Source organism: Ambystoma mexicanum, chromosome 3p (genome assembly GCF_040938575.1).
Source record: "Ambystoma mexicanum isolate Mex_15411 chromosome 3p, UKY_AmexF1_1, whole genome shotgun sequence".
In the NCBI taxonomy this organism is placed as follows: domain Eukaryota; kingdom Metazoa; phylum Chordata; class Amphibia; order Caudata; family Ambystomatidae; genus Ambystoma; species Ambystoma mexicanum.
In genome coordinates, this window is record NC_090925.1 from 788,010,307 (window position 1) to 788,036,555 (window position 26,249).

General features: G+C 46.5%; 1 protein-coding gene across 1 annotated transcript in view; it reads left to right on the forward strand.

The window, feature by feature from the left end:
- Positions 1–26,249, forward strand: part of TTC5 (tetratricopeptide repeat domain 5) — a 216,970-nt gene that overhangs the window by 179,089 nt on the left and 11,632 nt on the right. The window contains exons 8-9 of the mRNA XM_069651773.1: positions 3,251–3,465; positions 4,303–4,447. Of these exons, the coding sequence (XP_069507874.1) occupies positions 3,251–3,465; positions 4,303–4,447 (360 nt within the window). The remainder of the gene's footprint in view (positions 1–3,250; positions 3,466–4,302; positions 4,448–26,249) is intronic.

Here is a 26,249-nt window from a genome sequence, read left to right on the forward strand (position 1 = left end):
GAATTTGTCAAGGGACTATTCTGTTTGTTCCCACCGGTGAAGGCTCCCTTATGGGCACTCAATGTGGTCCTTTCTAGGCTCATGGGAGCTCCGTTTGAGCCTATGTATTCTGTTCCACTCAAGTTCCTGTCGTGGACGACAGCTTTTCTTGTGGCCATTACCTCTGCACGACGAGTGGGTGAAATCCAGCCCCTGTCCTGTAATCCACCTTACCTAAATGTCCACGAGACGAGGGTGCTGCTGGGGACGCACCCCTCATTCATGCTCAAGGTGCCGTCGGATTTCCATCTAAACAAACCTTTGGTGTTGCCTGTATTTTTTCCGACGCCTTCGTCGCCAGCTGAAAGGACTCTGCACTCGCTGGATGTGGCTAGGACACTGAAGTTCTATGTGGACCGCACAAGGGTTTTCCTGAAAACTTCCCAGCTCTTTGTGAACTTTGGTCCTGTTAACCGTGGGAAGGCTCTAAGGCTTCCATTTCCAGGTGGCTCTCCGGCTGCATCGCCCATTCTCATCGGTTGGCAAACTGACCGTTGCCTGGCCGTCCGAGAGCCCATTCTACCAGAGCGATCGCTGCTACCACTGTGTTCCTGTCTGGTGTGCCCCTGCTGGACATCCAAAGGGCTGTTACGTGGAGGTTGATGTACACTTCACGAAATCGCAACCTGTTAACTTGAATGTGAGCCTGGTGAGGAGGTAAGATAAATTGCTTCTGTTGAGCTTTGCCACCTCCTATGCATGTGTGTACTGCTATGTATTCTTTATTCATGAGCATGTGAATTCATGCCAGACCCCATACTGAAGAAGTAACAAGTTACTTATCTGTAACAGTTGTTCTCCAGCATGGGTCTGGCATGGATTCACATGCGAACCCTCCCGCCTACCCCTCTGCGGCTCTTCTCTTGGTCCTACTGCCAATTTACGTGCTACCAAATCTGAAGATGGCTTCCAGAGGAGGGGCTTAGGTAGAGGGCAGTCATTGGCTGGGGGCAGTATGACCCAGAGCTCAGTGATTCGTTTATGGGAGAAAGACAGTTCAGAAACGAAATTGAAAATTATTTTTCTTTTACCAAGGATTCCCAGCCTGACGACATGGAATATTCATGAGCATGTGAATCCATGCCAGACCCATGCTGGAGAACAACAGTTACAGGGAAGTAACTTGTTCCTTCTCCCTTTTTTACATATGAACTTATTTGTTTTTCAGTGGTTTACAAGTTCTTTCGTATGTATTCCACCCCTTTAGCCTTGCATGTTGTTTTGCAGATGGTAATGCCTCGTCTCTATCGCTCACAGGTTTTCCTGTTCTCCTTTCAGTATCTTGGCTACTCTAAGATTGCTCAGCCAGTGGGAAGGGAACACTGTATACACTGGGATGGTATTTTCGACTTTGTGAATCGGCGGCAGCCACAGGCTTTTGCTTTCTAGGAAAGTGTCCAACAATGTGGGCAGAGTCACTTTGGTTCTTTTTTTTATAGAGTTCCGATTAATGGTGGGGAAGAAAGCGCCCTGCGTTTTCATTGTGTATCCACTGGAAACTTAAAGACCTTAAGAATGATAATGAGCAATTATTCCAGTTGGCTTATTGTGGCTAACTAGTAAACATGCTAACAGCCCAAACTACTATGCAGAGATCACATGTTGGAACTATGATTCGTGTTTCTGTCTGTTTGGTGCTGTAGTAGTACGTGATTGGTTACACGCAATGAGAGAGGAAAGTCCACAGCCTTAAAGTTTGGCAAAGGAATCTGGGATCGACGCCTGGAACGCTGGTGTTGCTCATTTGCACTAAGAGGCGCAAGCAGAGCTATCAAGCCTGTGGGCCCACCATCATTGCCCTATTGGGTATTAAATTAGATTTAATCGCCCTCACGTCCATAAACATGCAATTATGAACTTTGCCCTAGTTACTTTCTATCCAGAGAACTGGGGCGACTGATTTTACAGTAATGATCTGTTGTGTGATAGTCATCTTATTGATAAGTAAATTGTTTATAGTATTTTATTTTTCTGTGATCTCATGGAAACTGGGATGGGCATTGTGTTTGAGCTGTCTTTGACTGCTGTGAAGTGAGTTTTACTCTTATAGGTTGCTGCAAAGATAGTTAATGAGTAACATGTGATTTTGACTTTGTTGATGAGAGAAAAGCAACCTATGTGAGGTGGTCTTTGTTCCTCTGAGTTTTACACCATCATTTTTAGAGTGATCAAGAAGTATGCTTATTATGGATTAGTTCCTTGTTGCAGTGGGCATAGGGTTCAACCGTGATGAAATGTAGTTCCTGGAAGGCATGTACGTCAACCATGTCTCAGGAGGTTAGCTCGGGGGCAACATGCTCTCCTTGGAAGCAAGACGAGATGGCGCTACACAGGTTTGATCCCCGGGTCCGTGCTTAGAAACCTCTGGGTATTAAGCACGTCAAAAATAACCTATCATATCATATTTGCATTCTCGTTTGGCTGAAAGTTGATAACTTATTGTGATATTAAATGGGCACTATCTTCTTAATCATGCGTTTCATATCTTCATATATCTTTATATTTAAAATGAGTATTTATATAAATTGACACCCTAGTGACCGTTGTTTTGTTGCATGTAGTCTATAATAAATGAATGATTTAAAGTACACGTCAAAAGGTGGTGGTTATATTTGCAAAATGATCCTTTCATTTGTGATACCTTAGATCATATATGCCCTGCACAGGATCCGCTTTATGTGAGCACATGGGTACAGCTTCTTGCACTCCCATGAATGTAATCGGCTAGTTTCTTGTGGGACCTTCTGGTCACTACAAATTTATATAGTATGAGCAGCATTTACAGTGTAGTACAGTTTAATATAAGCGTAATTGCCAGCCAGTTTGTTCTGGATGAATGATAGAGACATGTTTAACAAGTGTGTCGGGGTGCTTCACATGAGGCGTGCACAACGGCATAGTAGTATTGCAGAACCTCGTCTTCATTTGGAGCCTTCACATTCAACAAAATGCCTTGAGGGATTTCTGCCATTAGACAACATCCTTGGGGCAGCGCCCCGGTTCACATTCAATTGATTCAAACGCACCTAATAAAAGTAGATAGTAAATGAGCGAAAATGTGCATTGTATAACGGGTGCAATGAAGCTTATCAGGCAGCTTTTCGCCTTTGCACAGCCACAATTTCAGTTTCCAGACTGTTTTGTGCGGGCTGCTTTGCGGTCTTGCATCCACTCTACAAACTGAACAAATTCATGTTCTCCCAAAACACAGGGGAAAGTGAAGGCCAAGAAGCTTCAGAGCATGCTGGGAAGCCTTAAACTATCCCACCTAGGCCCGTGCGCAGATGGGAACTACCAGACGGCATCAGGCAAGAAGGCCATATTGGAGCAGAAGCCTTTGAGTGCCCTGGTACCTGGAACCAATGGCGGATCTGTGGTGCTAGGGAAGGTGGTCTTCAGCCTGACTACAGAGCAGAAGATTCCTTTGTGAGTATGAGGAGGTTGTTGGGTATGGTAGGCACCAAAGAGCTCCAGTAATCAGCCTTTTATCTTTCAGAGGTACACATTTCCCTCTTCCAACCGGCCAATCTACTCTCCTCAATCCCATCACTCTCTTCTTCTTCTTTTTTGATTCCCCACTCACATCTCTGCACGCTCTGTACCCATGCCTCGATTCTCACATACTCCCTCACATCCCATATTGTGTTGTCCTCTGTATTCCTTTTATTGTTTATTGAGAAAGTGGCTTGTACTTGAATTTGTTGAGGTGTACAAGGTGGTGCAAGCTTTTTTTGTAGATGACCTAGTCTGTTGTCTAAACAAACTCCTGGCCTTAACTGAGGTAGTCATTACATGTTTCATCTAAAATGATGTGGATTTGATTGAGATTGAATTGTCCGATTATTGTTTAGCTTGACACCTGTTCCTCACTCATCTGGTTCTTTCCATTTGTCTTTTTTTTCCTCTTCCTTCACTGTAATTTAAACTTACATACGGGGTGTTTACATACTGGGGTGTTTACATACTGTCCTTCACACTACCTATGTTGACTCCATAATTAAACATATCCTTCTTTCCTAACCTCCCGCGATTATTTATTTTTTTGGTACATTTTTGTTTTATTTAAGCCTTTCTCCTTGTTCACTTGAACCTTCCTTTATTTTGCCTTAGATTTTATTTTATTCACTCCTTTTTAATTCTCCCTTCATTCCTCTCTTCATTATCGTTTTCTTTCCATTTTCTTTAGATTTGTACGTATTTGTCTGTGTTTTTATTTCTTTTTGATGCTTTGCTTCCCTTTCTCGGTTTCTGTTCCCATCACAGTACATTTGGTTTGGTGGACATGGAGAACTCCTGTTATGCAGTGATGGTTTATAACATGGCTGAAAGCTGGGGAGTGCTTATTGGGGACTCCGTAGCTATCCCAGAACCTCATTTGAAGCATCAGGAAATCCAACATAAGGGCAAGGTTAGTAATTTTCTGTATTCATGTGCAACTCTGTCATCTTATATTAACAAATACGTTTACATATAACCTCTGAGGACAAAAGTGTGCTAAAGCAAAAAAGAATAAAGGATACAATAAATGCATGAATAATCAAATCAAAAGCGGATACAGTATATGAATAATAATACAATCTCAAACAACAATTGAGTTTTTAAGGGTGTTTTTGAAAGCTGAATAATTTGACAATAGGTGAATATTTGGAGGGAAGGAAATCCAGACTACTCTTGGTTACGGAGAACTCTTGATTGGAGAAGAACGACTTCCTACAAAGAGGAATCTCTACTCAAAGGATAATTCTACTGCTAGAACTGCGATCAATCTTTAATTTGGTGACGAGAGAACTTGGATGTCTTAAATGTGAAACGGCAAACTTCCGCACAGAGCCCAAAAAAAAGATGGTGAGCCAATGTAGATCAACAAGAATTGGGGTAATGTCCTACTTTAAAGACCTAATTGCTAAAGCAGCAGCAGAGTAGGAGACTGCTTTAAGAAATATTAAAGCGGGAGATGATTACTGCATAAAACAGCATTACCTTCACCCAGGTAAAAAATATCAGAAGCCTAGATGGCAAAGTGATAGTTGTTCGAGGAGATGCAGAGCTTGATACATTTGAGAATGGAAAACTGCTATATTACACTAGCTTGTTACAAAGGTGCTCTTGGATTTCAGGTGAGGCAAGGTTTATGTACAATGGGTTCTATGGTCTTTTTCCACCAGGTTTTTTTCTGATGAATTGTTTTAATAAAAAACGTATCAACTTTTTCTTTTATGTTTGGGGGGTTTCCACCCCCTTTCCCAATTATTTAGTCCTGATCCCTAACTCCCTACTCCTTCTATCGTCTTAGTCACCCACGCCCCTTTATTTTTTCGATGAGTTTTTTCAATTAATATTTTTTGTAACAAAAAACAAATCGAAAAAAACCTGCCAGCAAAACGACTGTATAACGTATGGAGGATGTCAAAACTGGATAAATGCAGAGAGTGAGGACTGCATCAGGTGAGTGGAGCTTGAAGGAAAAAAGTGTACTCTGTCTTTGTGTGGTTAACCACACATTACGTGACATCCAGTTTGCAGTGGAAACTAGAGGGTCACTGAGGTGGTGGATACAGGGCAGGATGGTCCCCTTGGTAAACCTGAATGTTGTTTGCATAGTGATGTATGAAACTGCACCAGGTCACCTAACGAGCATCTTCTGTAAACAATCTGAGGATGTCGACACGTTAAAGATCATGGGTACCCACATACATAGGGTAGGGATAGTGTTGCAAGGACACCACTGAGGACACCCATTTTTGAATTCGGTAACGCACAGGATTTAATACTCCACACCAACCACTAGATGGTGGCCTATGCAAAGCATGTGATTCTAAGCAGATGCAGCAAGCCACAGAACGATGATTACAGTTAAGTAATATTTGAGATATGTATGTATATTCACTGAACTATTAAGGTGAGCTGATTTAGCACAACAAAACCCTTGAAATTAAGTGGGTGAGGGAAGTGACAACCTACTTAACTCATCTTCGCCCTGTTTGTGCCCCCACAACATGTCATTTTCTGTGCCAATGTAAATCTCTTCCACAACATAATGTGGGCGTGGGCTTTGCAACGGGAGGGACACCGAGTTAAGATGGTCATCTCTTACTACACCGTCTGAATATTGAGGATTTTGTTGCGATAAATCAGCTCACCTTAACTTTGTCTTAAAATGTTTTCTTTTCAGTGAATTTCAAGGGTTTGTTCTGCTATATTTTCTTCAGGGCCCCTAGCCATGGCCTTTGGCCATGACCAACGTGCATGTTATGTTATGCGACCTTTATAAAGCGCTCTGACCCAAAGGCAAAAGAGGGCTAGGGAAACAGATAAAAAAAGACATGTACTACAGTGTAGATACAGAGTTTATCTGAGAGATAGTGAAAAAGAGAAAGGTTATAAGAGCTCTTCTGAATATAATGAAGTTGGATTCAGTCATAAGTGTTACCGGAAGTTTGTTCCCAAGCCTGGTACCATAAACTGAGACAGTTCTTCAACAGGCTGAGTTTAGCTTAAATCTCAGCGGAATGGTTTGGGTATGTGTAAAAAGCACTAGGGTGGTGGACCGGCGAGGTTGAGCAGAAGAATCAGAAGATAATGGGCCTTATTACGAGTCTCCCAGTAACCCGCCGGTCTCGACTTGCCGTTCCCGGCACCTGATATCCCGGTATCACCGGGATTTTATAGGTGCCGGCAGCAGCAGTAGGTTCCCATTCCATGGAGTCCCATAGGACTCCATAGGATGGGAACTACTGAATCACGAGCACTGTTAACAATGGTCCCAGTGATTCAATAATTTCTCTGCCGGTAGGGGCCTGAACTCCCGGCAGGTCAGGCCTGCCAGTAGTTCACTGCCCCTACCGGCAGACTCTGAGTATGCCGGTCCAGGAAAAAATCTAGCTTATGTGCTACCGGCCGTTTTACCAGCATTTTTCCCAGACCTGCATACTCCTAATGACCCCCAATGTATTTGAGGGATAAAGTGGGGCCCTGTCATAAATACATTTGTCGATCAGGGTAAGGATTTTAAATGAGTGAATTGCAATAATCAAATTTTAAGCAGGTAATAACACGTGCAATTAAAATAAAGTAATCTTGGAAATGAAAAGACTGAATATATAAGCAACCGGATGTAGTAGGACGTATAGCTAACAATCGGTTTGATTTGAAAGTTAATATCCGAAAGAGAGATCTGAAAAAGGTTATAATTTAAAGGTTAAAGACTTGACCTTGTTTTGTAGTGGAAGTTGGCTGGGAGAAAGAAGGAAGGAACAACGATAAGAACTGAGACTAGGAAAGAAAATTAACTAGGAGTAGTTCTGTCTTGGTGGTACTAAGGCCAATCCAATTGGTGCACATCCGGGATTTAACCTGGGTCAATATATTAGATAGAATAGCATTATCATCAATAGCACTGCCCATAATTTGAAAGAAGGCCTGAGTATTTTCAGCATAACAATGGAAACTGACTTTCTGATAGGCAAAAATATAATGTAGTGGCATGACCTAGATATTAAAAAGCAAAGGGGAGATAACTGAATCATGTGGAATACCAAATTTGCTATCAAAGAGTCTGTGGCAAAGTCATGCCGGGGAAGACAATACCGCCAGCCACTTAAATTACGAAATTGTATCAGCAGTGACTTAAAAAAGTTAAGGCTGCCGGCCTATCGACTCACCTTAACTCTCTTTTAACTAAAAAATCTAAATGAACTGGAAAAAAACCAAATGGGATATTTATTCGAATTTCGGCTATATGAAAAATTTGAACAGTTGAACATTTCGAATAGATGTCCCATTCTGTGCAATTATTGTGAACAAGGGGAGGGAGCAGGGTTTGCGGGAAAATGTTTCAAAATGTGTTTTTAAAAAACACTAAAATGCTGTTTTGACCAACTTCACATTCGTTTTTCCCATAAAGAAAAAGGTTCTTCTATTGAGTATATGTAGCGCGAAACGGCTGGATGTATTTATACCAAATGGGAAACAAGTTGAGCACAAAGTTCTGCAGGCATTCCTTTTTTGTTTGGTGTAAACCATCCAGTACTTCCAGAAGACGTTTATATATTTCCCGTAGTGCACCGTGGCACAGGCTTTTCAAAAATAAAAATTAAAAGGACTCAAAATGAGATTTGAGGGGGCAAAGGAAAGGTCTGTTTCATCTAGAGGAGACCTGGGGGGGGGGGGGGGGTATAGGACCACATGTGTACTTTCAGAGTTTTGTGTAAGATCATTTTTGTATTAACACAGGAATGCTGCAGGATTCTCAAGGCAACGTCACAAGATGCGGCAAGAAAACAAGTGTCACATGAACCAGCTAGTGAAAGGGGGTCCTAGAAAGGAAGGTGAAGTAATTTCGGTGAAATCACGTACATCCAGGGAAGCACACCAGGCAAGGACAAACAAAACAGTATATAAGAAATACATCACCTAAAGGGGTACGGAGAAGGATATATCAGGACTAGCCAAAGGGTGTGTGAAACCAAGGCGAAAAAGCACTGAAAACCTGACCGGAAAGTACACCAGTTATACTAACAAGATAAAGAGCAGCGTTGTTTTTGTGCAACAGTTTCATTCGATATGGTAGAGTGGATGAGTTCCAGTGATCCAGGTTGGTGGCGGGACAGTGCTCTGCTAGGTTGAGCCTTTGGCATTTAGAAGGTTCAGTCAAGAGTTTGAGTTGGTTCCTATCAGAGAGTCAAGCTGACGATTGAGTCGATCCACTTCAACGGGCCTAGTCAGCGTTTGGAGGCTCGCAGAGCAGGTAAGTGATTTGAAGTGCGTAGAGTTCCAGAAGCAGCACCACACCTCATTTAGTGCCTCTAAGTGAGTAGAGTGTGCTCGTGCTGGCTAGAAGATGTTTTGAGGCAGTAAACAGAGTTCTGGGCTAAATGTGGGTTTCTGAGTTGCTTGCATGCCCAACCCAGCAATGGACAAGGCTTTCTGGCACCTAGAGGGGGATTTTCACTTTTGCAGAGAAGGATCCTTGTTCCAGCGCACAGGCAGCAGAGAGGCCCTGCTCTACAGCACAGTCACCTCAAATGTGCCCCTCAGGTGGGTTAGGCAGAAGAGCTTTCCTCTTCCTTGGAAGCTTCTGTCTTCACCTCTATGGCAGAGGACTTTGGAATAGACTGTATCCTGCACAGAGTTCCAAATGAATCCTCCTTTCGTAGCCCAAAGATGAATCAACTAAGAACAGAGTTCCTTTCCCTTATAAAGGCAAAATGCTACAGTGGGTTGGTACAAAACAAGCCTGTTGTCAGGGGGCCAACCCAGGATGCTGCAACGAGTGCCCTTTGCTTTCTGGTATCATACCCAGAGTGTTTTGTGTGGAGAAAGTGGGTAGGGACAGGAAGTTTATGGAGACCAAGTAGAGTCTAAGATTATGGGCTCTTTCTCTTAGCCTCACTCTTTTCTCTGGCTACTCTTCAGTCTAGCGTTTTCCCACGTCTGTCCAATGCAACAGATCAGCACCCTGGGTTTATATCATGTCAGATCGGAACTATCTTTGAAGGGTTCCTGTGCCCTGTGTGAGACACCTTCTCACCCACTAGTCCCCGGGATCTGCCATCCAGGTGGCCAGGACACAGCCATCGCTTTTGGATCCAGTGCCTCGGGGTGGACCAATGCGGGAGGATCACCTGCCTGACGGGTCTTCGGGGAGTGGGGCATCGAATGGCGAGACAGTGTTAGGCAGAAACCTGTGCAGTTCCCTCTGGGACCACTGCAAAAGATTTAGGACTACAGGTGTTTGGCAGTAAACCCACTTGGTAGCAGTCTGTACCACACAGATTCACTTGGTAGCTGTGGCTGAGCAGTCAGACTTCCCTCAAGAAGAGTTAGGCAGTATACAGAGTATTCACAATAGGTCAAAAGAACACAATAGAACAAGTAAACACTGACCAGGGCTTGGTGTAAAAGAGATATCATTATTTATTTAAAACCACATCTAGAAAATCACACAGGCACTAATAGTAAGCAATCCAAAAACACGGTCACTAAAAGATATACGCTCCCTTCAAAGAATATTAGACAAGTCTTAAGTAAAGCCCCACTTATTTTCAGACAGCGGTGAGCGCTTAACGTAGATGGCACTCTAATAATTTTTTTTTAAAAAAGGGAGAGAAAAACAGTATAAATTGGAACAGATCCCAACACTTTTTCATGAACACAACAAGAGAGGAAGGCAAGTAACACTGTGAGTTTAGAGTCACACAGTTGCAGTGCACAAGAGTCTTGTAAAGGTTCAAAAAGGAGTTGGACCAAAGAAAGGGGCCAGTTAGAAGGTCAAGGTGGCCAGCCCAGTCCAGAAGGTTAAGGGGTTATTATTACCTTGTAGCAATCTTTAGAAAGGGAGGTTTGGCGGACACGGTACCTTAAAGTGGTGAGAAGACTCCAGCTGGGGCAGTTGTTCCTGGCAGCGGATGCAAGTCGGTGCTTCGTCCGGGGGAAGAGAGGATCTCGTCGAGGAGGAAGACAGGATTCCGTTGCACTGCCAGGGAAGAAACCAGCCGCAGAGTATCTCAGGTGAAAGGAGCGGTCCTTTAGTTCGCGGGCCAGTGGTAAGTGGCTATCCGGTTGCCGGGGTGCTTGACACGGGGAATTCGACCACTTAGCCGGTCGGGGGTGCGAAGAGAAGAAGGTAAACTGGTTGTGGCCACCAGTCAGGGTAAGAAGCCTCTCCAGCCAGGAGATCTTCTCTGTCGTCGGGAAGTGGTGAGTCGGTTCCGCAGGGCTCCACCGGTGGTGTCGTCGTGGTAGGTCGGCTCAGCTTCTCCCTCGTCGGATTCTCAGGTCCTGTGGCGACTTCTGAAGTTCCGGTCCCCAAAGCCCTGCTTTTATGCAGCATACCCCCATTCACTCAGCCGAGCTGTCAATCAAACATGCTAAGTGGTGAGCCGGCCGGCTCACCACTTGGGCCAATCACACAAGAGTGCGACTTGAGTTAACAAGGTAACTCAGTCCAGGGTGCCTACACCCCCTGTGGTACCCAGACAGAGTTGCAACACTTTTGGAGGCTTCTGTGGAGAAGCCAGCCAAAAAGTGGAACAAAGGGCTTGACTTGGGTTGGAGTCACAGAAGAGAACACAAACGCCATTTTAGAATCGAGTCCTGGCAAAAAATACCAACCGGCGAATTAATGTTAATTAAATAAACCGGCGGTTTGTTTGAGGCTATGAGAATTAAATAATTAAAGTTGGTAGCCTCGAACAATGGGAAAATCCCATAGGAATATATTTGCGGTCGAATATAAAAAGTAGTATCCACTGCCACCAGCCAAAACTCGATCAGGGGGGACGGAGACGTGCCCCCTCGACTAACAGACCCCAGGGCAATCGAATTCCCCCGACCAGTACGTCCACAATATAATGGTTTGTACTGGTGTCTGTCAATAATTTGGGACTAGTAAAGCCAATGGTGACTTTACATGCCCTGGGAGACAGTAGTCAGTCCCAGGGTATGGAGTCTATGGTGGGGTGTCACTATGACACCCCTGTGTTACTGCACGGAGGGTGCTGTGTAACACACATGGTAAAAACACATGAGGCCCTATGGAGTAAAGGACTCCATAGCCATAAAACACATTAACAGTCAAAGGAACACCATAAATTATGTCCAAGAGTGGGAGAAAAAGAGTCTCACTCTTGGCAGGAGACAAAAACAAACTCCAGAAATCCAGCAAAGCTGCTGGGGGACTCACTAGGTTAGGAAATTCAGCCTAAAGAGAGAATTCTCCCTAACACACGGTATCCCTCTGCCTGTAACACCTTTACCCCATCCTATGAGGTAGGATATGTGGGAGCGTTGTCCCCCCCTCCCCCTCCCCCTTCCCTTCACAAACACCTCCACACAGATAGCCCGCTCTGAGAGAAAACAGACTCGCACCCAAGCAGTGTACTTGACATGTCCCACTACTATGGTCAGGCGAAGTCAGACAATTACTGACAATCATTCACACCTGACTTCCACACGGATAAAAGGTGGAGCACGAGGGCACACTCAGAGCAAGGCAAAGCACACGAAGGAGTAGCAGTTTCGAGAAGGCAGCTGAATAAGGGGAGAAAGACACCAAACCAAAAAGGGTTCGCAAGGAGGGAAATACCGTTGACCTTTCGGACAGGAACCCGTTACTTTCAAAAACCTTGTAGATCAGAAACCGTAATGCCAGGAAACAAGGCTAGAGAATCCTGCATTGTGTGTCAGAGATACCAGAGGCTGCCCTGCTTAGCTGACCGAATCGGGGAGAAGCAACAGCCGCTGTGGTATCATCCTTGGCTCCAAGAACAAAGTAGCGCCAGAGAGATCAACACAGCCAGTGAGTTGGGGAGGCCAATGCAAGCCCAGTCTGTGTTGAAGTCACGGTTGCAAGCAGCAACATTGTAGAACGAGCGAAGGAATGAACATTGTTAAACGCGTCTAACAATGTCTGTGATGAAAGATGCGAGTAAAGCTAAATTGCTCATGAATGTTTGAACTTTGAGAAGGAAAGATAAGATACCAGTGACAGAATGCTCCGGCGCCGCGTAGGTGCTCAATCGAAGGTCTCTGTAAAGACATCCAGCCAAGAGGTGGCAGAAACAAAAGTAACAACATTGTGTGAAGTGAATTGAAGTGGTCCTGCGACGGTTAAGCAAAGCCCATTGCACATTCGAAAGTCTTTGATTTTTGATATCAAGAGGAAAACATAGAAAGTAAGATTGCATGGTCCGAGCCCGAACAAGGGAGACAATTGTGAACATTGTGGTAAAAAGGGGTTCAAGGCTAAAGGAGAGAGACCCATGATGAATATAGAAAATGAGAACTTGGGGTAGCTAACCCAGAGACCTGCGATTACACATATTACTTAAACGCACACGGGGGGGCACTCCCGAATCGACCTCTTATTAGCCACCAGCACTCTGTTCCCCTGCTTTAGCAACATTGAAATCCACACACGCATGGTATCCGATCACGTGCCAGTTTCGGCAGACCTTCGATTCTAGGGGGCCCTGACCATCCTCCCAGATTCTGGAAGCTCAATGATACCCTCTTGCTGGATCAGGTAATAAGGGGGCAGGCGGAAGACGCCCTGGTCAATTATTTTAAGGAAATCCAGACCCCCAAAGTCACAATAGGGCTACTGTGGGAGGCCATGAAACCGGTAATAAGGGGGGTGTTCATCAGCGCAGCCGCTGAGCAGTCAGAATTTCCAAGCTCCACACACAAGCTTTACGATCCAGCGTCTCCACGTTAGAAAAGGAATTGAAGGCCCAATACTCTAGAAAGGCGGACAGGGAGATAAAAAAAGCCAGAAGGGCCCTAGAGATGCACTGGGCTGACCGCACCGCAAAGGCCTTGGCGTACACAAAACAATTCTATTATCAGAAGGGCAACAAGGCAAACCGGTTACTAGCATATAAAATCACAAGACACACACAACAGGAACAACATCACAAATCTTAAAGGGCCAGATGGGAAGAACAAATTCACTACTCCAGACATAATAGAAACCCTGGTAAACCACCACAAGTCAATCATGCAGGGGCTCCCCTCGTCCCCGGAGAAAAGGGACCAGCAGAAACACTATCATCATTTCTCGCCCCAGCCACTACTGCCTCCCTCGACTCCCTCGACTCCCTAGAGGCTCCGATTACTACAGAGGAAATTCTAGATGCCATAAAATCACTAAAGAACACTGCCCCAGGCCCCGATGGGCTAACGCCCAAGTTTTACAAAACATTTGCACACGTCCTAGTCCCTCAGCTATCACTATTGTTCAACTGCTTCCTGACCACTAGAAAGGTAACGAACTCTATGGCCGAGTCAACCACTATTCTACTCAAGAAACCGGGGAAGGACCCTGAGCAGGCGGCCTCATACAGGCCAATAACACTGATGAACACTGAGGGGAAAATCTATTCCAAAGTATTAGCAACCAGACTGGGCAGGTTTCTCCCCGAGTTAATACACAAAGATCAGACGGGCTTTATCCCGGGTAGAGGGACACACGATAATATCAGACGAACACTAAACATTATTGAATCTGCAAACAGAAAGGGGACTCCTCTGCTAGTCATTTCCCTCGACGCACACAAGGCGCCTGACCTAGTAAATTGGGACTATATCCGGAGCACCTTAATCAGCATGGGAATGGGATGTAACTTTATAACTTGGGTTATGGCAAATTACGTGTCCCCCTCCACACAACTCCGAGTCAATGGCAGGAAATCAGAACCCATCCCCATATCCAGAGGTACTCGCCAGGGGTGCCCCCTGTCCCCTCTAGTGTTCGCCCTATCCATGGAGCCGTTCGCCGAGAGAATCCGCCTAAACCCAAGCATCAGGGGGGTCACTGTGGGCGGAGTAGAGTACAAAGTGGCGCTCTATGCGGACGATGTCCTCCTAACCATTACTGACCCGGACAAATCACTGCAGCCCCTGCTTGAGGCACTAGAGTCATTTGGGGCAATCTCCGGATTCAGAGTGAACTACGATAAGTCCTCAGCATTACCGGTCAATTTACCAAGGCGACAGAGAGACAATCTGAGCCCCAAACTCCCCATCCCATGGGCCAACGCCACACTGGAATACCTGGGGGTCCAGATCCCTAAAACCAGCGCTCTGATCTACAAATATAATTTCCCGCAGCTATTTAAAACGCTCCGCGCGGACCTGAAACAGTGGAACAAGCAGGAGATCTCCTGGCTGGGCCGAGCGGCAGCGGTGAAAATGAACTTGCTCCCCAGAGTGTTGTATCATTGCCACGCACTCCCAACCCGAATTCCAGAGGAAGACCTCATTTCCTTGCAGCGGGAAATTATTAAATTTATCTGGGGGGGGAAGAGACCTTGCATCGCAAAGATAATAATGACCCGGAGTCGCCAGCTGGGCGGGCTGGGAGTCCCGGATATTTCTAGATACAGGCGAGCGGCCCAACTAGCACACGCCTTTGCCTGAACCCGCACCGAAGATCGTCCGTGCTGGCTGCAGCTGGAGGAGGCATGGTGCAAGACCCCACTGCACGACTTGCCGCATATCCAATCCCGGCAATCCTCCACCATCACGAACCCACTACCAGCAACACGCAACACGGTGGCCAGCTGGAAGACCGCAGCCGGGAAATGGGGAACCAAAAGTTCACTAGGCCCACTAACCCCAATCTGGGGCAACCAAGGCTTCTCACCTGGCCTCTGCGACCGCAGTTTCGCCAAGTGGAGGGAGGGCGGCCTCTGCAGGATCTCGGACTTTTTGAAGGAGAGCCAGCCCCTCTCGTTTGCGGACTGCAAGGTGAGATTTAATGTCCGCGAGGAGGAAAGGTTTCGCTACTCACAGATCCGAACTGGATTTCTCAGCGCATTGTCAAAGAACGCGGCTTCAGGGACCTAACGCCCCTAGAACTCACACTGACATCCTCCCCTCCCAGGGGCAAGATATCCGCTCTCTATAAACTTTTGGAAAAGACTAATCCAGAGTTGAAAGAAAGATATATGCTGAACTGGGAGAGGGACCTAGGGCGCCCCCTAGAGCCAGAAGCGTGGGGCAGAATATGGGCAAGGCTGCACAAAAGCACCCAGTGCGTTACCAACAGGGAAGGTGGATATAACGTGTGTCACAGGTACTATATCACGCCAGCTCAACTGTTCAAATCGGGGATAAGCTCATCACCGAACTGCTGGAGAGGCTGCCTACAAGAGGGATCACTATTCCATCTCCTATGGGACTGCCCAAAGGCAGCACACTACTGGAAGGGGGTGCTGAATCACGTCCAAGCAATCACGGGCCTCAACATCCCGCGGGCCCCCGGAATCATTCTGCTGGGGCACACGGGGAACGGGGAGTTGCCGCTCTCGGGGAACATAGCCTGTCTGTGCACACATCTACTAACAGCAGCCAAGATAGCGCTCGCCCGTCTTTGGAAGCACCCAGAGGGCCCCTCGATTCCATTGTGGTGGGCCAAGTGCTGGGACATAGTCATAGCGGAAAGGATCACGGCACTCCGCATGGCTAATCTCAATCCTTTCCGAAACACTTGGGCACCATTTATGGACTATGCAGAACGCTATCCAGCTCTTACGCAAAAGCCTCCGACCGCCCGCTCGCTAGACTGAACTATAAGCCGAAGTATTTTCCCAAGCCAGGCGTTTTTCTGCTGGCCTCCTGATTCAGCGGCCTAGTAATGTATAGAATGAATTATGTGATAGCTTATGATTTTTCTCACCATTGCAATGAATTGTGCCATCTTAAGCCTTTGCCAATACTGATGTCTATTGTATGATTGTTGTCTCTTTGGTTAAAAAATAAAATATCTATGTTGAAAAAAGAAAATGAGAACTTGTACATGTGAAAGCCCTGATAAGAAACAAACTTTGGTGCTTATTTGTTGCAACAGGCCATCTGCAGTAAGAGACCGTTATTGTAAAAGAAGCTTTGGCAGAAGGCCTTGATACCTTTGCTTTGAACTGTATCCTCGTGGCACAGAAGCCAGAGAGTGTGCGAAGCTTGAGTGTGCCGTCTGCCTCGTGCTGAGAACGTGGGGAAGGGAAGCCAACTGCTCAACCAGTCTGACATATTGCTTCTTGAATACTGTTCATTTTGCATACACAATTGTCCCACACCCTTTTGTATTTAGAAATAAGGAATGGCAATAGGTTTATTAGTATAGGCCCTTTTATTTTGACAGACTTAACTAGGACTGCGTTATTTTTATTTGATGGCTGTAGCTTGCTCCCATCTTTAGATAGGCATTCAACCAACCCATTGAAGTTCAATAAACACACTTGAACTGTGATCACTTGTGTCTGTCTTCACTGTTTGATACCATGCCTTCCTTACACCTGGGAGGAAGCTGTTGTCTTCCTCATGAGGGTCAAGAGTAGCTTCCTGAGCCTGGTTCCACCTGGCTGTTGTGGAGACACACTGGCCAGACAGTTAATACAAAACAACTCTTTCATGACTGGAGCACTGCACTCTGCATGGAACTTAAGCTATCGTATTACGTGTGTAGTTGCAAACTGGTAGTGATTAGAGACACTTTTTAATTTTTCGGGTAGGTAAATGGAAAGGCATGAAAGCTGTTTGACTAATACACAGCCCGGAATATGCATTTAGACATCCTTATGCAGGATCTTTATTACATCAGTTATAAGTAGGATGTTTACATGAATGTTGATGCCTTTTTTGCATAAGAATGGTAAAATGGGTCTTGGTACTGTGCAATAGTCTCATCTTGCTGCAACCTATAGTTATTTCAGCAGTATATGCCCCCAGGCAAACATTCTCATGTATTGTTGTCTGTATCCCATTTTATGGGTCATGGCTGTACTCTTTGGCCCTGTGGTGAACACATTGTTAGGAGTTACACAGTTCTGTTGGACAAAGTTTGCAGCCCTGGGCAACTGGGATTTGAAGGTTTATTTCAACATTATTGAAGATGCCAGGACTGATGGTACAGAGGTCAAAAGTATTTTATGAGCCGACTGTAGCATGCTGTGCAAGCTGCAATATGTGTCTCAGCTGCTCATGTAAAACGCATTTAATCAGCCAGCAGAGGCTACCGGCTCATCTAATACAAGTCCCATGATGATCGGCACTTCAGCTTGCATGTTCTTTGAGCTGGGCCTATTCTTTATGGGGCTGGCACAATTTCATGCCTATCAATGTAAAATGCAATGAACAACTGCAAAAGCCAATATTACCATTGCCAATCCTTGTTATAGTTAGTTCTATTTTGAAACTTTCATTACTCATTCGATCTAGGACTCTCCCCCTCCCCTCCCACGTGGTTTCCAGGTGTGCTTGAGTAGCAGACGTTTGGGTGTTAAACACAGGGATTCACTATGTTTTGATTTTGTGATTTGAATTTGCACCCCTGTTTCTTTTTTTCTGTGGGCTAGTTCTAATACTTTAAACAAGCAGGAGTGGGACATATGTCCTGGGATGTCGAGAACTTCTGCACCAAATTATTCAGCAGGAGCGAAAATTAGTGTATTTTGTATCTGCAGATTCTGATGGGGATTGTAATAAGAAAACAGTTTGTCGATGAGGCTGTGCAGGAGATTAATAAGGCATAATGCATGATACAACCAGGCCAGGCAACTTACCTGCTTGGAAACCTAACTTTGAATGGATTGTGTCCTCCAACGTATTCCACATCTTTGACATGTAATATCCACAGCTGTGCCGCTTTGGAAATTTTTCGGCAGAGGGCGTCCTGCGTCGATGCCGTTGGGTTGATGTCCCTCAAAGGCCTCCGTTGAGGGTGACATCATCGGATGTTATAAGTAGGACACACGGCACCCGTAGCCTCAGTTCCATTTTTTCCGCAAATGTGTTTGCTTCCAGAACTCGGCACGCCTCGTGTTATCTACTTCGATAATGTCTTCTTCTACCCCTCCGACCCCGTGGTCGGGCTTTAAAAAGTGCAGGGACTGTAAATCCAAGATGTCCATCATGGACCCGCACCATATCTGCTTGTGGTGTCTGGGTGAGAGCCACGACACAGACGACTACTCGAAGTGCCAATCGTTGACTGCCAAGGCCTTGCGGGAGCGTAAGGGGAAGTTGAAGGTAGGTCAGGTATCCAAATCCAGTAAAACTGCTGGTCTTTCCACCGACGACTCAAGGGGTGACTCTCCCCGTCGGAAGGAGTCCAGGGCATCTTGGTCCGGGAGTGGTTCTCGCCACTTGTCCTCCTTGTCGAGGCGCTCCCTGAAGCAGCATCACTGGTCACCTTCCCTGTCCTCGTCGGATGATGGCTCGGTAAGGAAAGTGGCTTGCCCCACTAAATCCTCTACTCCGGAGGAGTTGTAGGCATTCAGGGAGAAAATGCTGGAGATTTTTCAATCCCAGAACGCTGTCCCATCCGCGCCTTCGGTTGAAGCTGGCGGGGAACAGTCTCCATCTGATGCTCGCGTGCCTTCTGGGTCCAGGCAGTCAGTGCGATGAACATCGGGAACTGTCGAGGTCCTGTTTGGACAAGGCTCCGGTAGATTGCCAGATCCAGGTCGTGGTCTTCGTCCCCGACGAAACCGTCGAAGTCTTGGAAGGTGTTGACACCATCAGCGCCCTGCCCATCGAGTGCAGCTGTCGGGGCCTTGCCCTCAGTCAGGCCCTCAGCGCCATTGTCGATGCCGAAGCCGTCGGCGCCCTCCACAGCATCGGGGCCTATAGGCCTGAATTTGTCGGTGGAGGCCCCTAGAGCTGTGGAACCTCAGAGGAAGGCTCTGTCTAAGACTGTGAGGCCGCCTCTTCACTCCAGGTCTGCTCCTGTACCTAGGAGGAAGTTCTTTCATTCTCTACAGGATATCTATGAGGATGAGGAAAGGTCTGATGTGGATTTGGAACCTATTGATGCTCATAGTGACACTCCTGAAGCTCCGGACGTGGTCTTTTTTATAGGACAGTCAGCTGAGGATCTGCGTCAATCTTTACATGATGCCATTGGCCTGGACACATCTCCTGAGATGGAGTTTGTCCGGCCAGAGCCTGGGGCTCATGCTGAATCCTCCTATAGGAGGTTGATGTTGAGGGTTACCAAGTACATGGGGTGGTCTGGCCCTCCAGTTGAATTTGATCAGGATGACCTGGCGGACATTTTAGATCAGGGTCCGTCCACTGGCCCAGTGTTGCCTTTTCACATGGCGTTACAGAAAAGGGTGTCTGCTGTTTGGGACACCCCAGAGTCTCTTCCAGCGGTCAACAAGTCGTTGACTAAGAAATACCGCCCATCCAGTAGCGACCCCAGCTACCTATCCACACGCCCCACTCCTGAGAGTTTGGTGGTCCAGGCGGCCACAGCCAACTCGAGGCAGGCGGCGTACCCTACCATCCCTCTAGATAGGGACGAGAAGCGCTTCGTTGGATGGGCACGCAAGGTATTTTCGACTGGGAGTATGGCCCTTAAATCAGCAAACTCCACCTGTGCTTTTGTCAAATTTTCGCACACTTTCTGGAATTGTGTCTCTCTGGCGGCTGAGCATATTCCTGAAGGGGAAGAAAGGGATGGGTCCCTTGCTATTGTGCAGGATGGCAAGGATGCCATGTGTGAATCCCTTCAGTCTGGGTTGGACATGGCAGATAGTGTGAGCCGCACCATGATACGCAGGTTTGCGTGGTTGTGGAAGTCAAGCTTTGCACCGGATGTGCATGCCCGTCTTCTAAACATGCCTTTTGACAGCTCTCATTTGTTTGGCAGCAAAGCTGACGAGAGCCTTGAGAGGTTGCAGACCTCCAAAGCAGCTGCTAAATCTTTGGGCGCAGCTGTGCGTCAACCTCTGCCTTTTCGTCCCAGGGGACAACAGTGGCGGGGTTCCTTTCGTTACTACTCCTCTTTTGCTAAAGCAAGAGGAGTGAGCCAGTCAAAGGGGTCACTGTAAGGGTCTTCGCGGTGGACGGGGACGAGGTGTCAAAGCCGCTCAAGCAGCTGCCTCTTTGCCTTCAGACACTGCCACAGCCGCTCCGAAACAGCTATGAGGCCAGTTCTCATTGTTCACCGGGTGGAGGCAGACTGTCTCAGCATCTCCAAGAGTGGTGAGCCATTACTTCAGATGCGTTGGTTCCTGAAACAATAGCCCACGGCTACTGCTTACCCTTCCTAAATCGGCCTCACGACAATCCACCGGGGAAACTCTCTTTGAAGATTCCGGATCCGCTCCTTGTGCAGGAAATCTTGACCCTGCTAGAGAAAGGCGCTATACAACTAGTGCCTGTGGCGGAGAGGAACAAGGTCTGGTATTCCCCATATTTTTTGATTCCCAAAAAGACGGAGGACTGAGACCCATCTTGGACTTGCGTCGCTTGAACAAGCTCCTCAGGAAGGTCAAGTTCAAGATGGTCGCTCTTTCTCAGGTCCATCAGGCCCTTCGACTTCAGGATTGGTTGGTGTTATTGGACCTACAGGATGCTTATTTTCATGTGCCGATCCATCCAAAGCACAGAAAATACCGGAGGTTCGCCGTTGGCAGCTCGCACTTTCAGTTTTGGGTCCTGCCATTCGGGTTGACCTCCGCCCGAGGGTTTTCACCAAGCTTATGGTGGTGGTGGCAGTGTATCTCAGGAGATGGGGTGTTCACCTCTACCCCTACCTGGAGGACTAGCTGATCCGAGCACGTTCTCCCGAACAGGCCTTGGATCATCTCAGCCTCACCTGCCACTCCCTTCACAAGCTAGGCTTCTCCCTCAATTTCAAGAAGTCGCATATGACACCTTCCCAACAGCTCCAGTACATGGGGGCTGTGTTGGACACATCATTGGGGAAGTGCTCGCCTCCCTAGGTGAGGACTCTTCACATTGTCCAGATGGTCGACAAATTTTAACATGCCCAGAGTCTCCCGGCTTTCAAATTCTTAAGGTTGCTCTGCCTCATGGCTTTCTGGTGCTGCAGGCCAGACTGCAGATGAGATCCCTCCAATGGGCCCTGAGGACGCAGTGGTCCCAATTCTCGGGCAAGATGTCGGATCTCCTTCAGATAATGCTCACGGTCTCACAGGATCTTCTGTGGTGGGCCAGCGAAGGGAATCTGATGAAGGGAGAGCCGTTTTGGCAACCGTGGCCCGAGGTGACAGTAGTGACGGATGCTTCCTTCACAGGATCGGTGGCTCACGTGAACGAGCTAACCACCACCGGTCGTTGGTCTCTGTCGTAGTCCAGACTTCACATAAATCTTTTGGAGCTGAGGGCCATCAGGCTAGCCCTGAAGGTTTTTCTGCCATTTGTACGTGGGAACAGTGTCCTGATCATGACAGACAACACAGTGGCCATGCATTACTTCAACAAAAAGGTGGGTGTAGGGTCGTTCCCGCTGTGCAGAGAGGCGATGCAGCTCTTGTTCTGGGCAATACAGCAGGGAATCTCACTCTCTGCAGTTCATTTGGCTGGAGAGGAGAATGTGGCGCTGGATGCTCTGAGCAGGCGGAGTGTGGTCTCCCACGAGTGGGAGTCAGCTCAGGGAGTCCTTCAGGTGATCTTTGCCCTTTGGGGAACCCCTCAAGTTGATCTGTTTGCGACCAGTGCCAACCGGAAGTGCAAGACATATTGCTTAAGGTAATTTCATCCGAAAGGAGCTTTAGGGGACGCGTTCGTCGTGGATTGGTCATTCCCACTTCTGTACGGGTTTCCTCTGGTCCCAGTCATTCCTCAGGTTCTAAGAATGTTGCGGAGGTTTGGGTCCCACATGAGCCTTATTGCTCCGGATTGGGCCAGTAGAGCGTGGTACCCGGACCTTCTAGAAATGTCCATCTGTCCTCCATGCCATCTTCCCCACAGAGAGGATCTTCTCCATCCAGAGGTCAAGACTCTCAACCTTCACGCTTGGTTTCTGAAAGGTTAACAAATAAGGATTGGGACCTCCCGGATGACGTGATGGAGGTGTTGCTTTCAGCCAGGCGTCTGGCAACCAAATCCCTGTACCATTGCCGTTGGTGTAAGTTTTGTGACTGGTGCAGAGGACACGATGTCGATCCTTTTCATTGTTCCATTCCGATGGTTCTTTCTTTCTTGCTTTCTTTGACCCACAAGGGTCTTCAAGTGGGTACCATTAAAGGTTACCTGGCAGCGCTGTCTATTTTCAAGCGCTTGTCTGAAGAATGTTCTTATTTTAAGATTCCTTTCATTACCCAGTTTCCAAAAGGGCTCAGGAATGTGTTCCCGCCACCCCCTTTTCAGGTGCCGGTTTGGGATCTGAATCTAATCTTGAAATTCTTGATGGGTGCTCCGTTTGAACCTTGCACTCTTGTCCTTTGAGACTGTTGACCTTCAAGACAGTTTTCTTGATTGCAGTGAGCGAGTTGCAGGCACTTTCGTCTAAGCCACCCTTTACTGTGTTCCACAGGGATAGGGTTGTACTGAGGGTACATCCTTCCTTCCTACCTAAGGTAGTGTCTGAGTTTCATTTGAGCCAGAAGGTGGTATTTCCTGCTTTCTATCCTCCTCCTCATCATCCTGGTAAGGAAGAGGAGAGACTCCATAGGTTGGATACTAGGAGATCTTTGAGCTTTTATATTTCTAGGATGTCCAGGGTCAGAGTGGGCAACCAACTTTTTGTGGGATACACTGGACACTGAATGGGCCAGGCTGTTACCAAATAGACCTTATCCAAGTGGATTATCCTCACCATTGCTGAATGTTACAGATTGGCTGGCAAGGACCCTCCTGAGGGTTTGCAAGCTCACTGCACCAGCGGTGTGGCTACATCCACAGCCCTACAACAAGGAGTTCATGTTAAAAACATTTGTGATGCTGCAGCGTGGTATTCAATCCACACCTTTGTCAAGCATTACTCCCTGGATACTTTCCATGGTCAAGATATGGCCTTTGGTAAAGCAGTTTTCTATTCTGCCATCTGATTGGATATATCCAAATTGTTCTCCCTCCTCCGTTCACTGATATTGCTTTGTGAGTCTGTCAAAGATGTAGAATACGTTGGAGGACACAATCCATTCGAAGAGCAAGTTACTTAGCAACTGGTAGCGTTCTTTCGACTGGATGTTCTTCCAACATATTCCACATCGCCCTCACAGCCTGCCCCTCTGGAGAATTTCCTATGCTATTACAGCTTACTTTTCTACAAGGCTATGTGCAGTCATGGCGGCTTGGTGTGCAGTTATGGCACACGTTGTGGAGGGAAAAAACATGAACTGAGGTTCCGGGCGCTGTGCGTCCTACTTATAACATCCAATAACATCACTCTCAACGGAGGCCTTCTAGGGACATCTACCCGACGCCAGTGACGCAGGACGCCCTCTGCCGAAAAAACCCCAGAGCAGCACAGCTGTGGACATTACATGTCAAAGATGTGGAAAACATTGGAGGAACATCCAGTCGAAAGAACGTTACCAGTTGGTAATTAACTTCTTCTTCTGAATAGAGCTAGGTCCCAGCAGTGAGCCTTAATGTGTTGGAGAGAAGTGAGCATTTGACCAATATCATGCGCTGTAATGAATTTGAGGAATGTGTCACTTTTGGGTCTGGTAGGTACGTCTACCCAGAATTTGAAGTGCCCAGCATTCGAAAAGTGGCTACACTCAAGCCCCAATAAGACGGGAACTGAGATTGTAAAAAACTGCATTTAGGACTTGGAGGGGGACCGATTACCCTAAAAAATAGTAATAACCAGATTGTCATTCATCCTTAAATTGAGAAGCATACTTTGTGCTGGAGACAATAGGAGTGGATGCTTAAACATTACAGCTAACCCTCCCCCCCACACCATTTAGATTCCCTGTTTACCTATAAGTTGCTATAGTTGTCTTAAATTAATGTATGCAATTTTGAGTGGCAATTATCTTTAAGTCATGATATGGTAATAACTAGAACATCAAGGTCAGATTTGAAAATAGTATTGTAAGGAAGGTATGGTATCAAATGGTAAAACAGACACAAGTGATCACGGTTCAAGGGTGTTATTGAACTTCAATTGAGTTTGGAAACGCCTGTCTAATCCTAAATCTAAAGATGGAAGCAAGCTACGACCATCAAATAATAATAACGCAGCCCTGTTCTAATAAACCTATTCCAATCCGTACTTCTACATACAAATAGTGTGGGAAACAATGTTAAGCAAAAGAAAGGTGTTCAAGAAATAATATGTCATGATATTTAAGCCGTTGGCTTCCCTTCCCCGCGTTTTCAGCACGGGACAAGGCGGCACACTCTAGCTTAGCACAGTCTCTGGCTTCTCTATCACGAGGATGCAGTTCAAATCTCAGTATCGCGGCCTTCCTTGCCAAAGTCCCTTTATCATTCAAAGTCTCTTACTTCAGAGGGCCTGATGCGACAAAAAAACATGCAAAAGTTCCTTTCTCCTCAGGATTCTCATGTACAACTTCTTGGGTGTTTTACTGTTCACTCTGGGACCCGCTCCGCCGGGCTCAGTCCCACTTTCTTCATCATGGGTCCCACTCTGCCGGGCTCAGACCCACTTTAATGCAAAGTATTCAATTGATCTCCCTCTGCTGGGCTCGGAACAACTTTCTCTACTTTTCCAAGCTTTCTTTACTTTAGAAATTGAAGGCGTTCGACTCTGTACAGGATTCTGCTCAACCTGTTGCAGGACCACTTTGATTAACAATTACTCGCTCTCTTCTTGATATGCTTTCTTTCTCACTTTCACTTTGTCAATTCTCAGCTGGATACGTTACAGAGACTTTCGACTGAGCACCCACGCTGTGCTGGACCACTCTGTTAAGGGTATTAAATCTTGATTTAAAAGTTCAATCACTCGTCAGCAGTTCAACTTTACTTGCAGTCTTTCATCACACACCTTTAACAATGTTCGTTCCAGCGCTCGTCATACAATGTTTAGTTTAGTTTGTTTATTTATAAAGCGCGTCCGAACCCTCAGGTAGCTGGGCGCATAATCATGTGCACAGCAGAGTTGCATATCGTTACACAAGCATCATAATACAACAGACAGAGCATACATTGGTCCAGGCTCTGAATGTTTACATACAAGAGTAGAATATACAGAGAATAGAATGTACAGAGAATAGGCACAAAAGTAGTTACAGTGGCGAGTGAGGACCGGGTTACAGTTGGTCCTGAGTAGGCTATAGATAGAGTAAACATTACTGCAGGTAAATAGAGGCAGCTGGCTGGTCGTGTCGGTGAGAGTCTAGATGTTTAGGCTGGTAGCCAAGATTTTACCATGACTCTGAATGGCCAGAACGCGGTTTCCGATCTGATTGAAGGAGGGAGGGTGTTCCAACATTGTGCTGCGAGCACTGGGAAACTGGAGCCTCCTGCTGTTTTTAGGTTATAGTTGGGTATCTTTAGTTGGTGCAGGTAAGGGGTTCTGATGGGTCTAATGGGGCAGTGTCTAGAGAATTTGTCTGAAAGGTAGCGTGGGGCAGTACATGACAGGCACTTCTGGGCGATGACCAGGGTTCTTAGCTTAATTCTGTCGCGGATTGGGAGCCAGTGGACTTCTTTGCTAACCGTGGATATGTGCGCCTTACGCGGGAGGTTCAGGGCACATCTTAGTGCATTATTTTGCAGGATCTGGAGCCTGTTCAAATTTTTTGTGCTAGTACCTAAGTAGAGTGTGTTGCAATAGTCTAATTTAGACAAAATCAGCGCTCTAGATAGGGTGAGGCAACTAGAGGTGGAGAGAAAAGGCCTACAGGCATTAATCAATTTATTGGTGTATGTGGTAGCTGAGATGGTAGAGTTTATTTGTTTCTTTAGTGACAAGGTAGAGTCGAGGTATACACCTAGTGTTTTGACCTCTTTGGATACATTTATGATGTTGCCAT